The sequence below is a fragment of the Furipterus horrens genome, unplaced genomic scaffold (assembly GCF_987537825.1).
Source record: "Furipterus horrens unplaced genomic scaffold, mFurHor1.1.pri manual_scaffold_12, whole genome shotgun sequence".
NCBI classification, from domain to species: domain Eukaryota; kingdom Metazoa; phylum Chordata; class Mammalia; order Chiroptera; family Furipteridae; genus Furipterus; species Furipterus horrens.
Genome location: NW_028327182.1, coordinates 86,227,816 through 86,246,875, shown reverse-complemented (window position 1 = coordinate 86,246,875; position 19,060 = coordinate 86,227,816). Strand labels below are relative to the sequence as shown.

Below are 19,060 nucleotides of genomic sequence, written 5' to 3'. Positions count from 1 at the left end.
AGGGATAATCAGACATACTCATTTTGATCTTTGCCTTGTTTGCTTTGAATCAGTACTAAATCATACCAGAAGACCCATGGTAATATATTGTTTTAGCTCCTTTGCAGATTTTTATTAAAGAACATTTTCCAGTTCATGTGTTTGACTGATTTAACATATATAGAAAAGAAGACAGTAGATAAATTGTTAGAGCCTCTCTACTTGCCATCAAACATGCCTTTGGCTATTGGCTATGACCTATAGAAATGCAGATGGTTTAAAAGGCAATGGGACAGTCTCTGAGAACAAGAAATTATGTAGTTGGTATGTTGGTGTGCTTCCTTTTGAAGAATGTATAGAACATGAAATGAGCGATGAACTAAAAAAAAGATTAGAGAATTATGAAACTCTTCAATCCTTTTATGGAATCTTTATTTTACCTACATATTTTCTCTCATTTTCCCGCTGGTTCTCACTGGTTCTGTCCCTGACTGATCTTTCTTTGATTTTGAAATTGTTGACATAAATTTCCTCAGAGATATACCTAAGGACACATTTAGTTTTGATATTTTAGTTAACGAGTTGGTGTTTAGGATAACTAATGAAATATAGGACTTGCCCAGAGTCCTCAGGCAGATTGTCCTCTCTGGCAATGCTGGAGGCCTCAGGGGCTGTCATACAATTAAACTTAATGTCACCTCCCCTCTCTATGACTGGATCCTGAGTGGACCTATCCTAGAGAACACGTGATGCCAGGAACATGCAAAACAGAATAGCAACACAAGCCATGTTAGGATATAATGAGTTTAGTTTCATATAGCCTCATATACTAACTTAAGACATAAATATTGACAACAATGCAATATATGCTCAATTACATATATTAACTTTTTCATTTGCAGATAAAAGCTATGCACAGAAGCACGATATATTCAAAATTATTCTGATTTAAAGTGTTTATTTATTATCAATGCATTGCTAATTGCTTGCAATTTTGCCCTTTGTAATTAAACTAATATCTTCAATGAAGTGTAGTCTGCGGTAATAATTTGTGTATATATATATATATATATATATATATATATATTTTTTTTTTTTTTAGTTAGATGATTCGGCATGCATTTATTTATGACCTAGATGCATCTCTTCTATTCCAAGTGAATTTTCTTACTTGCTTTGCTTATATAAATTTAATGAATTAAGCTTTCAAATCACCTTCCTATATGAGACACTAATAGTTTATGGCACACAATATAGCATTTTAATGTTAATAAATTATCTCTTATATAATGATAATAAATGTTATGCCAAGAAAAGTTTTGCTAGTATGTATATACGAGGTCTGTCCAGAAAGTATCCAACCATGTAATAAGAAAAATAGAAACATTTGTTGAAGAAAATACGAGATACAAGAAACATAGTACATAGGACAATGACACCTCAGTTCCTCTTCAAAGTAGGCACCTTGGGACTTCACACAGTTCTCCCAATCACAATCAGCTGCGCCATTGTATTTTCCTGAATCTTGTTGATGGTCTTCAATCTCTTCCCTTTCAAAGGAGATTTTTAGTTTTGGGAAAAGTCAGAAATTGCAGGACGCCAAATCTGTGCTATAGGAGGGCTGAGTCCTCTAGGTGATTTGATGTTTTGCCAAGAAACTCCACACAAGATGTGATGCGTGTGGAAGCATTGTAGTGACAAAGCTGCCAGTCACCAGTTGCCCATGGCTTCAGCCTTCTGAATCATTCAAATAGTTTCCCCAGAGGAATGCTAAAGCTGAACGCAAAATTAGTTGCATATGTGTTGTTCTTCTCATTCAGTCATTTTGAATGCAACAACCACACAGTACACATGATCACTCAGTGGAGTCTACTAGCCCCACAAACTAGTACAGTGAAGTCATCATTGTTCACACATGCACATTCCAGTCCACTTTCCTTCACTGCCAGGTTACATCGATGTCACACAAACTGTTTTCACTGTATTGACAATGGTAGAACTTTTCCTGGACAGACCTCATATATTGTTTGAGTATGTATGTGTGTGTTTGTACTGTGTAGTGATCTAACTCACTTCAGTATCATTAAAGTCAGTGGGATATTGTGCAGATCAATTCACCCAATGGTTAAGTATATTTGAAGGAAGCAACATAATGCATATGTTAAGGTTTTTTGCATAAAATATCTACAATATCTTTCAGGCAATTCATATTTAATTTATGCCTGAGATCTTTGAGGCCTGAAAACTCAGAATTCACATTTATCAATACATCAGCCTCAAACAGTTTTTGAAACATCATCCAGTTGTAGCACTCTGTTCAATGATTAAAAGAACAATATAGCATAATTACACCCTAATTAGAAGAAAACACTCAACTGTTTACAGGCTGCTGAAGTAATTTTTGCAAGACAAAATGCAATGACTATTATGTCTTTCATGGTTTTTCTAATATTGTCATTAAATTCCATAAGGGAAATTCTTTGATTAAAGAAAACTAATTTTAAAATGTAATTCATGCTGTTTTTACATGATAGCACATGAGGTTAACACTAGTTTTATCTGACATAACATTGTCTTAGCCGTTTTTCAAATGTTCTTTTTTGACCTAAAAACATGTACGTAGTTACAGAATATAAGAAAAATATACACCTTATTTTCAGAGAACTATTCCACATGTTATCAGGGTTTGGGATGAACTTTTTCTTTCTCTTAAGTGTTCCTCAGAAGTTAAGGTGATGTCAAGGCCTAAGTCACTGAGGCCATGAAGCTGGGGAACTAGGACTGGCAGGAGGGCTGAGGTGGGGATGAGGACTAAGGAGAGGGAAAGAAAGTTTAAGTCTAGAATTTAATCATTTAACATTCTTCTACTAAGTGCTCACTAGAACTAGACACAATTTTAAATTCAGAGGATATTTTGGAATACAAAGAGGATCTCATGTTTTGAATTCCAGAGGGGCGTATATTTAACAAATAATGACAATACATTTCTTAGTCAGTCAAGGCTGCTATGACAAAATTCCATAGGCTGGGTGGCTTAAACAACATGAATGTGTTTCTCACAGTTCTGGAGTCTGGGAAGCCCAACATCCAGGGGCCTGCAGATCCAGTGTCTCATGATAGGCTCTTTACTGGCTCACAGACAGTGAACCTTTTGTGTCCTGACTTGGCAGATTGCAGACAGAGAGAGAGAGAGACAGAGAGAGACAGAGACAGAGACAGAGACAGAGAGAGATTACTTGTACCCTTTTATAAAGATACTAATCCCATTCGTGAGTGCTCCACCCTCATGACCTCATGACCTCCTAAAGGCCCCACCTCCTAAGTACAACATAGGAATTTTGAGCAGACACAAAAATGAAGTTTATAGCATATGCAAAAATAAATGAAAAGATGTATACACAGAGTGTGATATGCCTAGGTCCCTGACTGGGCTGGATTGAGCTTTACAAGAGTTTCTGATGTAGGTAGATAGCAGAAGATGGATGTTACAAATATGAACATGAGGGGAAGATACAGATCCATCTGTGAAAAGAAATGAATGTTATGGAAATAACAATTCCTCACCCCCTAGGCCTGTTTGATCTTTTTACCGAAGCCCTCCAAATTCTCAAATTAATTATGTCTTCCAAATATGGAGCTGGCTTTGTACTTTATGGATGTATTAATATACAAAATTATCCCCAAAAAATGGAAATGGATTTAATTGTATTAATTTAATATTATATTTTATAGGTCAAGAAAAGTATTGATTAGAAGACACACTGGGGAGCACTAAAATTGTAAAATGGATTCAGATCCAGTGATAGTCAAGGGTGAACAAAATTCAATGTCAGAATCTACATATTTAGTTACTCTAAATGTAGAGTAACTAAAGGTTCATACCTGAGTAATGCTTATAAGTACCGTGTGATGTGGCAGGTATGGGCACTATGATCTGCTTGTAGAGAGACAAGCTGGGAGTCAGCAGTCCACAAGTATTTATTGAGATGCAGCAGGTTGGATGCCCCCTCTTCAGGCTGCAACCAACAAAGGAGGCATTGTCTCTCCTTGTGTATACACAGAGTTTTGAACTGGCTAAGCCCACGAACATGTTTAGTACTCTTGTCAGACATTTAGATGTCAGGTGTCTGTCCAGCCATCCCAGCCCAGCAATATTCTACCCAACCAGCCTCCTGAAAAGTATGAGAATTAAGAAACGTACTGCAGAGATAAACTACATAACATATGTATTTCTCTTGCCTTTCTAAAGAACATACATAATAATGGTTTCCTGCGTACTGGTTTCATTTTTAAACCTTTCCTCTGACCGTAGGAGCTGATGCTGTGGAAGCTCAGTGTAAAAGATTTGAAGTGAGAGCGAGCGAAGATGGCAGGGTGCTGTTTTCTGCAGACGAAGATGAGATCACCATTGGGGCTGAAAAGCTGAAAGTTACAGGTACTGTAGATTGAGGTCTTGGAACGTTGTTTACCTCTTGAAAGAATATGCAACTGAAAAAAAAAAAAGCTACTTTATGAGATGTGTGGTCCCCGTGTCTAAAATTGAGTCTCACGTGATATCATGGTATCTCAACATTTGATTATCCAACAGGCTTCAGACAGAAGGCACCAGTTGTGGGTGCTGAAGTGCATGGAAATATTAGCCTTTACACATAAGTGAAGGTGTGAGTCTCGGGGGTGAGGGGACAGGGCCATGAAAGTGGGTATGGATGGTGGGAGAGAAAGTGTAGGTCAAACAGTAGAGCTATCTGAAGGTGATAGACAAATAAAATTTAGAGATACTATTTAAAAGTAAAAGATCAGCAAGAGAAAGACTAAAATATAAATACCAACTTTAAAAGAGATAAGGGGAAAGGTTATAAACTAAATTCTTGTTCTTTAAGGGCTCATAATTGTCTTCAAAATATATAAATCAAGAAAAAGTGTTAATTACATATTACTTAAAAGTTTTTAAAGTCATTATTCTAATAGTAGGTTCATAAGTCAATCAACATCTGAAAATAAAAAGCAAGGACAAAAACAAAAAGAAAGTCAAAGGCATGTTCGGGCATGGGGAAGAATTTTATAAAGACAGTTGTAAGCATAATTTCTATTGAATTATTTGATTTACAACAATAATATGTGTTATTGAAATATATATTTTTAAACAGTCAAAAAGGCCTACGCTATTTTTAGGAAAAGTAAAGATGAAATATGCTTGACTTAGTGTTTCCCAAATCTGAAATTGAGAACAGCTCATGGGGTATCTATCATTTCTAGTTAGGAACAACTGATTTCTCTGGGCCATGCGAGAAGAGTTAGCATGGTAATTGGCCTCTGCTCTCCATGAATCCTGCCTCTGCTATTCAAGATTTTAAATCAGTTCTCTTCGCCTCCAATATTCTTTCTTTCATCTAAATGACAATGATAAATTTAGTGTTCAATTACATTTGTGTGTGTGCACACACCTGCATACCCATGTGTGCATGTGTATGTTTAGAATGTTTGCCACACATAATGAACATTATAAAGGTTAGTTCTTTATTCTTATTAATAAAAATACAATTAATATTGTCAATGTTCCAGATATGAGTGCCAGAGTGCATTTCAAAAAAGACAATGAAATCCAACAAGGGTTGCTGAATGGGGATCCTCAATGGGATCCCTGGGCTTAGTCATAACCCACCATCACCATCCATACTGACAACCACGTCCTCCTACCTTATGTGAGAGCATCTTGCACGCCAGCTGGAGCCTGTAACATGGGGGGCTGGTGTTTGGGGGTGGTCACTGTGACTGCTGAGCTGCTCATTTCCCTTTTCTTCTTAAAACCCCTTGGAAAGGTCAGGAAAGGAGGCAAAACTTCACCAGATTGACTTTTTTAAATCCTGAGATTGGGGGAACAAAAAAAAAATAAAAAAGGCATGAGGATCATGGTTCTCAGAGAACACAGACAAATCAGCAAGGACATTGACTTGAGGGCCCTCCGTGCTAACATTTGAGTCGCTGGTTGGTGGAAAAGTGGAGGATGAGGATGGAAATGCACTCAGGGGGATTGGGCAGATGCAATTTCAATATTTAACAGTCTGTGAACCTTGGTAGTAGCTCCTGGTTATCAGCTTTTGCTACCAACATAGCCCTGAGATAGCATTTAGGATATCACACAATGGCCCCCAAATTATTTGATCAATATTCAGATATTCCCATGGGGTACTTTGTATTTGTAAGTGAAGGGAAGTTCTAAAGCTCTTGATAGCTTTTAGGTTTCATGGAATTTTAACTTTCTCTGGTCTTTATGTTACCGTGACTTATAGCAATTGCACTGAAGTGCTCTCTTCACAAAGTTAGAGACATTAACTAGTTTTTTAATTTTTTTTTTCTTGAGTTAGGTGGACACTCAATTTTTTCTGGGTATCCTGCTGTTAATTTGGGCTAGTAAGTCAGGGGAGACTGTACCTCCTGGAAAAAAATCTAAGATTTTCTGCTTTTCAGTTAATTGCCTTAGGCCGGTTATCTCTGCTAACGTGTACATTTATTTCCCCTCTCTCTCCTCCTCTTTGCAAGTGTGAATGTGTGTGACATATGCATGGACTAAATGTATTTATCCATCTCTACCATGTATATCTGTATACATACAGATATGTGTGTGTGTCGGTATATGTAGAGATGGATAGATAAATATATTTAGTCTCACACTGGTTCTCTTTTTCTGTTTCTCTCTCTATCTCAAAAATATACACAGAACTTTAAGATGACTCTTTATATACTCTTGATCTATATTTTCCAATTATCTCAGAAAATCAATCTGTTTTACAATAGATATATGTACCTTATGATTCCAGAAGATCCAAAGCAATAAAATGATGTAATTTCGAGGTCATATTTGCTGAATCCAAGCATACGTTTGTAAGGGGTTGAAGCATAGCACTTCGGATGGAAGGAAGGATGAGCGTGCCTGTGACAAATAGACTCGCTTTAACCTGGGTCCACACACAAGTGGCGCCACATTGTTATCAAGTGCATGCAAAGCAGGGAGCATTTTACCTGATTCGAATTCCCACTGCCCAGTATCCAGTCACGCTTCTGTTTCTCGCAGACACAAACCCACACCCATACACACGCACCCTCAAACTCCTGCCCAGTCCTTACTCCTTTACCAGAATGTTGCGTGCTGACTTATATTAGCTCTGTCCCTTCCTGTGACACTTCCAAAATAAGGAAAAACAAAAATATCGGAGGCAAATGTAATTTCGAATTTTACATGCTTCGGGGAGAACATTGGGCATCACGTAGCATGCAACGCAGGAGAACGGGATTGATTAGTAACCCCGCATGTACTTAAAAGCGGTGCTTGAAGTATCTGACACGCACTACAGAGAAACATTGACTCCAGGGTGCTTCGTGTATTAATAATTAGTTAGCTGTGCTGACGAGACTTTAAAGCTGCCTGCGACAAGAGATCTGTGTGAAATTTATTCTGGAATTTTAAATCTGTGGGACAAACTTTTTCTATTTAAGGAATATTCATACAAATGAAAACAGATCCTCTCCCTAGCTTTGTACTTTATGAACAATATGCTTTTGTGCATGGACTTCTCTTTCAGGATGACAGAAGTGGATGCTTTTATGTAAAGTATGGCTATACACCTGAGGCAAAATCATTTAGGATGAAAATTATTCATTAGACTTAGTATCGCTCAGGATACTTAACATTTATTCTACCTAAAAAGTAGCAGGAATTTCCCTGATGCATTTAAATGCCCCCCAGTGTTCAGGGGAATAAAAGTAAGATGGCAAATGATTATCAGAACGGCACCACCCCTCAGTCCCTCATCACCATGATGAGCAAGCGTTGGCTTAAACTTCGTAAGTTTTCGTTCTTGATGTTACCTGACTTGCTCAGTAATTATTTACTTAAATCTTAATTTGAATACATGTATTTGACCTTACCATGGCCCTCTCTGTATTCTTGGATATATGGAAGTTTTACAGGTTAGTGCACATATGCATACTTGAAAACTTTATTTGCATTTTTGTATCCTGTAATATTGGCCAATGACATACATCACTTAAAGATATCTTTTGAGACCGAGTAAAGAAATCAAAGATAGAAACCTTTACACTCAGAAGAGTCTTAAAATTAGTGTTTTCAGGCAGATCGATCAACTGTAATTTGTATTCCAAGTAATATGTTCACCTAGAAAACAAAATGCATGTATGAGTCATCTGCTTTGATAAAGTGACGTTAGCCCTGTAGGATAACTTAACGTTAAATTAAAAGCTATCAGTTGGCCTTAAACCTCTCTTTTCCGCCTTTGAGAAAAAAGGAAAACAGAGCTAAATGTATGAGGAGAAAGGCTTTACCTGTTTTTTTCAGGCATTAGAAATTAAAAGTGGCAATCAGGAAGAATAATAAATCCCAGCACGCACGCACCCTGTGCCCTCGTGCTCGCTTAAAAACCGAGCGCGACACGCCGTCGTCCCTGTTCTAACTGAGCGATTGGAGGGAGAGACAAGTCCCAACGCTTGTTTGACAGCAGGACAAAGGATTTTCTGAAGAGCTGTCTTTTAAATTAAGCACCATGTTTCTGGGTTTAAATCAATAGTCTCTGGTTTGTTTTTATTAGTCTTCCACATCCTGTTCTTGTCTGTTAAATCGGCACGAAGTGAACGGTCAGCTTTGGAATCAAGCTTTCTATTATGTGGGTGCATTGTCCCTGCCGCCTGTCTGAGTGCCGGGAATGTGGTACTTTCAGCCGGCAGGATGAGGCTCCTTGGTCCGGGTAGCACTCGAAGAAACATGATTAGATGAGGTGCTGAGGAAAGTACTGTGCAATCATTAGTTTACTCTAGGGTGGCATTTCAAGTTCATAGACTAGAGTAAATCACTCAACTCACTCGCCTAGTTTTCTAGTTGCCTTTTAAACTTACTGAGGTTAAAATTTTGGAGACACTGAAAATTAGTTCCCCTCTATCTTCCCTGCGAATCCCCAGGTAATAACTGATTGCAGGTATTGAAGTGTATAAATAATAAACTAGGCCTTACTGACCTTCCTCTCCATGACTTCTTTTTTAAAGCTATCATTTAAATGTTTCCTAGTTTTGTTAAAGCAAAACTTGAAATATAATTGTATAACAAAAGTGGAAAAAATGTCTTAAAAGAGCACAGCCTGTTCGAAACAGAGGGTGGCACATTGAAATCACATCTCTGTACAGTGGCTTTAAATTTTTCCATCGATGTTTAAAATTTTTCTTTCAGCTGTGGGACTGAAATTCCTAATATATCCCAAAGACATCATTTATCTTGCCATTGTGTAAAATGAATTGTCTGGTTTCTTATCTATCATCATGAAGTTCAAAAAATGCATTACTTATAGAATATGGTGCATGAAGCCACGTTGAGTTTTTTTGTTTGCTTGCTGGCCATCAGCCAGGGGCTGGCATTTGCTCCTGGAGGTTACCCATATTCCTTCTCAGGCTTCCCAAGTGCCCTGCCTCCAGGAACACTGGGTCAGGTCGCCCTCATTATTCAAATCTCCCTGATATCCTCTACTGTTACATCTCTTTTATTTCCTTTCTGCCAACAGCTGGAAAGAAGTTATCTGCTTTCAATAGCTTATGATCACATTGCCTTATTACATGATCCAGATACTTGGATAATCCAGGATAATCTCTCTGTTTTAAGGTTACCCAATTAGTAACCCTAATAACATCCGTGAAATCCCTCTTGTCATGTAACATATTCTCACATCAAAGTTCAGACACAGGCAGATACTTATTGCAGAAGACTCCTGTGCAGTTAATTGTGACATACTTATTTTCTGAAAATGGTTGCTGTCATGTCATTCAGGAAATCAAGACGATATCTTTACTCCCTATTGTCATCTTCATCAAACTGAAACCTCACTTCTAGTATCAGGTTCTTAAAAAGTTTAATATGGTACTTTTCTTATTTCTTTTCAACATACACACGAGTTACATCAGTCAACTCACTGAGTTTTCCATCCCTTTATAATGCGGAATGCTTGATGTCAAGAATTGAGTACTAGAGAATTAAAGTGGAAAATTACTTTTAGGCAACTCAGAATGTCTAGTGCTGAATGAAAGGAGTCAAGTGAAAATAAGTAGAGGAATTCTGACATTGAAATACCAAGGAAATAACAAACAAACATCAAGTCCAGAAGATTAATGGCTGAGGTGAATTTGGAGATGGAGACGATATTTCAGAGCTGGATGGCTAAAAGTCTGTGTGAAACTAAGTTAAAAACAAATAATTGTGTTGTATTGTGTTGAGGGTAAAAACCAGTCAAGTATCTTCATCTCCATTTATGGGTCAAAGGCCTATAATTATAGACGCAGAAGGATGACCAAAGAGGCTGACAGCAGATCAACAGGAAACTTATTTTCTTTTTCCTTCCTTCCTCCCTTCTTGCCTCCCTCCCTCCCCTCCATCCATCTTTCTTTTCTTCCTTCCTTCCTCCCTTCCTTCCTTCCTTCCTTCCTTCCTTCCTTCCAGAAAGTAAATCTGTATCTCTTCCCTATAGTCCAGCCTCATTTCTACTTTGTTTGTGTCAATACATGCATGTGTATATAACACATTGAGATCCAGGATAAGCATTCCTATAACATGAAGCAGAGCCCCTGGGATCTTATTTATTAATAGCTAGTCATTATTTCAAGCAGAGTTATTGAGAAGGCTGGAAAAAGTTAGAGGTGAAAAGGAATGAGTGTACTTAAATGCTATTTATCTGACTTTCTCAACTGCATTATAGAGAGCTCCTGGAGTAGCCTCTCTGTCTTCATGTTAGCTAGGTAAATTGAAAGCTTAGGATGTGCCAATAATGTCAAGGGAAAGACTGAAATAAATGATTGCTGCTATAATCACTTTGGGAAAAACAGTAATATAATCTCGGTCTGCAATTTTAAAGGCCTATTGAAATTTAAGGAAGAACAGTTTTAGTTTTAAATTCATTTATCAGGCTGACCTTTGTCTTTCAAAGGACCTTACCTAGAGTATGTCAAAATAAATTTTATTTCTAATTTTACCTGTGGAGTTTTCTGTAAGCGTGCTCTGCACAAGTGGGTAGAGTCTGTGTTCCCATAAATGATAAGCAGAATAATCGTTCGCTTCGCTACAAAGGTAGGTCAGGAAGAAGAGAGATACAGAGGAAAAAGGAAAAGAATAATACAAGTTTGAATGGGTTGCCTACATTTTCTAATTACTGACTCGTTGCATTAATTTCTCTTGTTATGGCCATTACCACAAATGTAGTGGTTTAAGACAATACAAATTTGACATCTATAGTTTTGGAAGTTGGAAATCTGAAAAGGTTTCACAGGGCTGAAATCAAGGCATTTGCCTGGCTCTGTTCTTTCCTGGGAGAATCCATTTTCTTGCCCTTTGCAACTTCTAGAGACCCTTGACATTCCTTGACTTCTGCTCCTTTAACTTCACCTCAGAGCCAGCACTAGTAGGCCTTGTCTGTCTCGTGCTATCATGTCTCTGGTTCTCCCTCTTTGCCTCCCTCTTTTATTTTTAATGATCCTTGCGATTATTTTGGACCCTTGTGGATAATCTGGGACAATTTCCCTATTTTAAAGTAATCAGAGTAGGAATCTTCTATATGTCATCTAAATTCTCCTTTGCTTTAAGGTAACATATTTATAGATTTAGGATGTGGATTTTGGGGGTGAGGGGCAGGACAGGAAGAGGATTTTTCTACTACTACTGCACTAATTGGTAATTGGTCAATTTCATCAGACATTTTTACTCACTAAATTGAGAGTTCCAGAAAGATTAGAATAGTGAGCATAGGTTTTATAATTTCTTGAATTCAGATTTGGTAGTAAAAGAAAAAAGAAAACGAAACTATGAAGGAGCATGTTTGTACTCAGAGCATAATTAATTTATACTTTTTCTAATTCTGGGACATCTCCATGCTGAATACCTCTGGACAAGTTATTTATTCCCCCTGTGCTTTCATTCTATCATCTGTGAAATGGGGATATTATTTTTTTAATTGCTCTGTGTTTTACTGTGAGAATCATATTAGTTGATATTGTTTTCCAGTGCTTAATACATGACTGGAGTAGTTTTAGTGTTCAATAAATGTTAGCCATGATTATCATTATCTCTAGGAGGGGTGGAAGGAGTAGTGTTCTCAGTCTCTTCATCTGTTAGTTTCCGATCTCCTTACAGGTTCATCTAAGACTCAGTGATGTTATGTATGAAAGAAAACCATACAAATGACTTAGAATTAGGGCAAAGTATTTTCCTCTTCAGAATGTGGCCATCAGTCACATGATGCTCATAACTGTCCAACTGAAAGGCATGAAGCTGGTATGTTTATTCATCATCAGCTCTTTGCCCCATTGATCGAAGGTAGGCTCAGCCATGTTAATTCCTTGGCAAAGCATTTTGGGATGATTCTTGGGTGCTTGCTGAGCATGCTTCCTGGGACTCTGAGAAGCAGAGAGAGGGGCTCATCACACGCTTCAAGTGGGATGTAGTGACTGTTAGTCTGAGGTGCCTCAGAGCTGCCACCACATCTGTGGCTGGATTCAGACATGAGACAAAGACATCTGCCCATTTTATTCAGAAAATAAAATATATTGATTTGGATCATGATTCTGGACACGAGCTATTAATCTCATGACATGCATAGAAAACTGAGGAAGATGTGTCAGGATAATGTAATTATAATATAAATGTTGCCAATCCTTCTTTATTAAGTATATTGCTCACTTATATGATTAGTTTCTTATTTACCTGACAAGTCTTTTAACATCACTACTTTCCCCACATCCAAATCCAAAACCCATACAGCCTTGGTGAATAACTTAGGTTTCACTGCTTAGACTCTTTAAGGTTTTAAGTGAGAAATCAAGTAAATTATTTTTTAGTAATTATTGATAATAACCCTTGTTGTTCTGGTCTTTAAAACAAGTGGATCAAAATAGCCTTTCAGAAGCCAGTCTATGTACTCATCACTTCTTTAATATACAGGGATGGGGCAAAAGTAGGTGTATAGGTGTGAGTACCCAAAACACAGTTTATTCTTGTATTATTATTTACTTGTATTATTACTGTGAACCTACTTTTGCCAACCCCTGTATGAAATAATTATCATGGAATCTCATCTTTAAAATCTTAGATTTTAATTATTCTACTTTCCAACCACGTTTGAATCATCTCTATTTTATCTTTGCAATATGGTTGGTCTCCCTTAAATACTTGGTGACTAAAATCTCAGAACCTCTCAAGACAGTCTGATTTATCTTTCGATAATATTAACTTAAAAAGTCATTTCTTTCTAAAGGAGGTGAAATACTTTTATTTAAGATGACATCTCATTGAGCTATTGCTCCTTTTTAAGAAGAATTGTGTATGTTGTGTTCAAATGCCTGGATCACTTTTTAATAAAAGTTCTTTTATGTGTTAAAATGGAAACCTTTAGGATGAGATAATGTCTCCTGACTACTTCTGCATAGTAAGCATTATGTTTGAGTTTGTAATGGGGATGCAGGAGAAAGAACAGAGCCTAGAAACCAGGGGAGAGAAAAAGAAGGTGACTACAGCTTGAAAAGTAGGCTGCCAAGTGACATGTGACCAGTGAAGATGAGACTCTTTAACAACATAGATATTTATGCATAGCTTAATGGTACCTAATATTAATTTTTCCTTTATGCCATGTAGTAGTGTTTTGTAAGATTTTAACTGGCTAAAAGTATTATATTTTGTTGTCACAGTAGTTTATTCATTAATTCTCCATCATGGGAAATTTGGGTTACAGCTAATAAACCTGAACAAAGCCGTCATCGACTCCTTTCTGGCAACTACATTTTTGTGCATGTAGATCACTAAGCTTTAGGATAATTTCCTTGAAATTGAATTGTTTGTTTAAAGTATAAGAACCCCAGAAATATTTATTATTTTCCCTCTCATCAGAAATAAATGAAACTTTCCATATTGTTGAACCACCAAAGATCATTGCCTTTAAATTGACTTGACACATATCAATGATGCTAAGCAATCATGAGCACACATTATAGTGTAATATACAGATATAGAGAGATGCAGGTGATAGATATAGATAGTAATCTTTTAAAAATCTTACACCACCCCATGAAAAGAACAGAACACATAGGTTTTAATTATATATATATATATATATAAAGATTTCAAAAAGTTAAATGATGTATCCATTGCCACATTGCTAGTAAGACAATAAATTGACCTGGAAGTCAAGTTTTCTGTTATATCATGTGTCATCTCTAGTGTTACTCTAACAGAAAAGCTACATACTTTCCGATAGTTTGTGTAGTGAGCTGAAGAAGTAAATGTTGCCACACAATAATTTAACTAAATAGAAAACTTTAAATATTCTAACTTTGATCCTGAATTTTATTTTCGTATTCTGTGTAGGATTTTAGTCACCTTAACAACAATGATAAAACAGAATCTTTATGTTTTGAAACAAGCATGAAATTTGGTAAAACATAACGTATTTTAAAGCAGCTGTCTAAAACAATTGATTACTTCAAAAAATTATTTTTTTGTTCAGTGAATAAATGATCTTTCTATAAGTCTGATAATACTTTAAAGCAGTAGCTTTCAAAGCTCCCACATAATGACATTTATTTGTTTGAACCTAAAGTGGAAAATAGTGAATAGCAGTTTATCTCAGCTGTGAAGATATACAAACCAAATGACAGGTTGACTTTTCTAATATCTTGGTCACTAGAAAAGATTCAAATAAAATTATTTTTGTTTTTATTTATAGTGTCTGGATTTGTAATGATGCAGAGCTTTTGTATTGTTATTATTATTGCATTGACTACACAGGTTTCTTTTTCTGTGAATTACCCATTCACATTTTTTGTCCTTTTTTTTAATGTGTTGTTTGTGATTTTCTTATTGAGTTATAGGAGTTCCTTATATTTTATGGATAGTATTTGTTTGTCATTTATATTTGCTGTAGATTTTGTGCACATATTTAGTTTTTGTTTCTAACTTTGCTTATGTATCTTATATTGTTAAGAAAATTTTTATATTAACAGTCAAAGTTATCAATTGTTTTTTAAAGCTTTGTATATTTTTATTTTAAAAATTTATCCTTATCTCTCCACAAGAAATATTATTTTGATATTAAAGTTTCTGCAAAACCAGTATTTAACTTTGTACCACATTGTGAATTTTAATTTGCTTTATTTTGATTACTAATATATTGAACTTTTTTTTCAAATGCTTATTGGCTATTTATGGTCCTTTTGTGAGGTGTCTCTTGAAGATCTTAATCATTTTTGTTTGATTTGTTTATCTTTTTCTGACTACTTTTAAAACTTCTTTATATATTTGGAAATCAGTCTTTGTCAGTTATATGTGTTACAAATATCTTCTCCAAAGTCAAGGTTTTGCCTTTTAACTTATGTTGTAGTTTGTTGAACAATATTTTTTTATTTCTATATATCAAATCTATCAATTTTTACTATATGAGAACTCCCATCATCTGAATTCAACAAGATATTCTTCTATGTTATCTTCTACATATTTTTTATTTTACCCATCATATTTTTTAATCCAGCTGAAACTGATTTTTGTATGGTGGTAAATACAATTTTATTTTTACCATCATTTGTTTACCACTTATAATCAATAGTGACTGTCATAAATCTAGGTTCCATGTGGATGTAAGTCTTTTGGTCTGTTTCTGGGGCCTTCTTTTACGCTATGGGTTTATCTCACTCCATTTCACAGTCACACTGACATAGTAACTGCAACTTTATCATAAGGTCTGTTATCTGGTAGGGGAAATCTGCTCACTCGGATTTTGGAAGGATTTGAAATTTTCTTATTATTCTTAGTCCAGTATGCTTCTGTACAGACTTAGAATCAGCTTGTCAGTTTCCATGAAAATATCATTGGGTATCTGAGATTACATTAATTTATTCAAGGTTTTGGGGATATTAAAAACTTTAGGTTAAGATTTGGGGGAGGGGTACTATAAAGGGTTGGTTTTTTTGTTTGTTTGTTTTTAATTGTCTTTCTATTACAGTTGTTGCACATTTTCCCCCATTGCTCCCCCCACACCCAGTCCACCCCTCCCACCCCTTCTCCCACAGTCAGTCCCACCTCGTTGTCCATGTCCATGGGTTATTTATACTAGTTCCTTTCCTAACTCTTCTCCTACTTCTCCCCCTCCTCTCTCTCCCCAACTCTTTCCTGATAACTATTAGTCTGCTCCTTGTTTCCATGCCTCTGGTTCAATTTTGCTCGTTTGTTTGTTTATTAGTTTCCTATATTAGGTGATATCATATGGTATTTTTCTTTCATTGCCTGGCTAAGGATGGGGAGAAAAAGGTGAAGAACTTCTTATTTATGATCCCATTATACTCCTATTATATTTAAAATTGCTTTAATGTCTTTTGATTAAAATTAATAATTCAATCTAGAAAGGGTTCACAGAAATTTTTGAAATTTAAGTCAAAGTAATTCTCTTTTGAATTTTATTAAATTATCTCTAAGTATCTTTTAGATTTTCTATTAAAAAAAAAACATTATTTGTGGAAAGTATGGTAATTTTGTTACTACCTTCCTAAAGAATCTGCTCTTCATATATCTGCATTTTTCATGCCCTTACTACCATGTTGTAAGACAAGTCATGAGTGGAACTGAAGTAGTAATCCTTACCTAAAGGTAAACCACATAGCACCTTTGTCCTGTTGATGTTCCCAAGTGAAATGTTTTAACGCATCACCAATAAGTTTGAGGATGCTGTCGGTTTTGTTGTAGATGACGCATATCAGTGGGAATAAATTCATTCCCATTCCTGTTTTTCTAAAAAGGGATCATTTTTGTTGCTGTTATTAATCATGAAATAGTCTTGAACTTCTGGAATGATTGTCTACAACCTTTGATATGACTATGTAATGTACTCCATTAATATATAACTCTAGAGAATTTATTAATTTTCTGCTGTTAAATCAAAGTTATATTCCCATGATGAATCTTAAACAGATGTTCCCAATATTTTTAAAGTATTGTTGGTTGCAAAATCCTAAATATTTTCTTTAGGATTTTGGTATCTATACCCATGAATAAATGTAAGCCTTTAAATTCCTATCTTGTGTAATCCCTGTCTAATTGGGCATTGAGAGTATCCTTGATATATTAGGGCATTATCTTTTCTCTTTTTCAGTTCCCTAGACAAGTTCTATTAGACTGAAATTTGATGGGGTGGCGGGAAAATATTGACAGTAGTCATGAACTAAAACATCTGAATCAGGTACTCCCCAGTGAGATACCATCATCTACATTCACACACACATGCACACACACACACCACTCACAGATGTATACATTTGTGTCCCAACTTATGCTTTCTTGGGGAGAGATGGACAGTTTATCTCAAAAATACTGCATACTTGCTTAACCAGTCCATGGTGAGATATTTGTTGAGTATATCATGGGATTCCAGAAATATGAAAGTACAATCTTGATTACTCTGTTGTACACTACTCACAAATTTTCAGCACAGAACCATTTACATCAAAAGGCTAATGTAAGCTCAGAAGCATTTTGTTTGTGCTCAGAGGGCCACCGTCTTGTAAGATAGTAGATTTGGCACAAAAACAGATCATACACATAAAATACAGGGGGACATGATAACACAAGCGCTTTGAAGATCCCTGCACTTGCTTGAAAACTGGATGCTTGGGCCAGTTAGGATTTGTACAAAGCTGTGATGACTTACTCCACTTAGAATTGCTCTAAAGATGCTAGAAAGATGTTCATGGCAATCACAGCTGGGAAGAAAAGTCATTGGAGAAGAAAGCGGAGGTTCGTTCTGGTGAAAACCTGCCATTTTCTTGAAGTAATTAAAAGTAATGATACCAATTCTCTTGTGGGTAGACAACAAACACCAATAAATAGAGCTCTCTTTGTTTATCAGTCGGAACAGTGGATTCACAGGACCAATCTGGAACAAGAGGTTAAAAAAATATATCATAAAACTAAAGGGTGCAGGGGATTTATTTGGGCGTTGACACGTGCGTTCTTTTCTTTTTTTTTTTTAATTATATATTTTATTTTATTATTTTTATTTATTTATTTATTTATTTTATTTTTGTTTTTTGGTTTTTCAATTACAGTTGTCTCATTTTTCCCCCATTTCTCTCCCCCACCCAGCCCACCCCTTCTCCCGCAATCATATCCCTCGTGCTTTCTGATGTCTGCGTCCCTGACTCGTTCCAATGTAGACTCTCTCTCTGTTGTCGCACTATCCTCTTAATAGAGGCTAGGTTTTTGAGACTTATTTCTCACCTGAATTTTTATAAAAATCTGTTATTACTAAATGGGCAAAAACACACATTTAAAGGTAATGTTGAATGTACAAAGATTCCAGATTCTGACTTTGTCCGCATCTGCAGAGATGCTCCAAAAATTGATGTTTTAGAATCAGTTAGATATCCTGAAATGAGAAGAAAAGTCAAACTGATTGTGTTTAATAAGATACCATGTTAAAGGTCTCAGCTGTGTTCACATGTTGATTTTTATATATTAACCCTATAGCTCAGACTTATAAAATTACTTATATAATTAGCATCTTTTGAACATACAACTTTGTTTTACTTTTACACAATGAAAAAATATTTTAGGAAGTCTCTGACAGATCAACAAAAAATGGTAGTATCTGTGGACACTGAGCACAATCAGGTACCAACTCTTTGAACATCTTTCCTACTGATTTATGTTTCCATAGAAAGAATTTTGGTGGCAATGTATCAAAAGTCTTAATGGGAAAAAATAATTAAGAAATAAAAGCGTTGCTGAGCTAAGTTCCTATTCTTGCATTCCATCTGGTAATGAAAACAATCTTCATGCCTGTGATTAATAGCTATAGAAAGCCCATCTTACTGCTTTTCAGAAATCTAAATAGGGGTGAAGAACTACAGAATAAAATAAGACAAAAGAGGCAGGATTAAGGTATTCTTTTATTCTCCCAAAGAAATCTGAGTTTATGTGCAACTGTCAGATTTTTAGAATTGAGTTTCCACAATAATCAGAAAAGCTTATATTGCATATGGATTGAGTAATGATGGAGTT

At 35.8% G+C, this 19,060-nt stretch overlaps 1 protein-coding gene across 1 annotated transcript in view; it reads left to right on the top strand.

Moving 5' to 3' along the window:
- Positions 1-19,060, top strand: part of SGCZ (sarcoglycan zeta) — a 204,177-nt gene that overhangs the window by 164,802 nt on the left and 20,315 nt on the right. Inside the window, exon 4 of the mRNA XM_090258154.1 lies at positions 4,292-4,414. Coding sequence (XP_090114280.1) covers positions 4,292-4,414 — 123 coding nt within the window. The remainder of the gene's footprint in view (positions 1-4,291; positions 4,415-19,060) is intronic.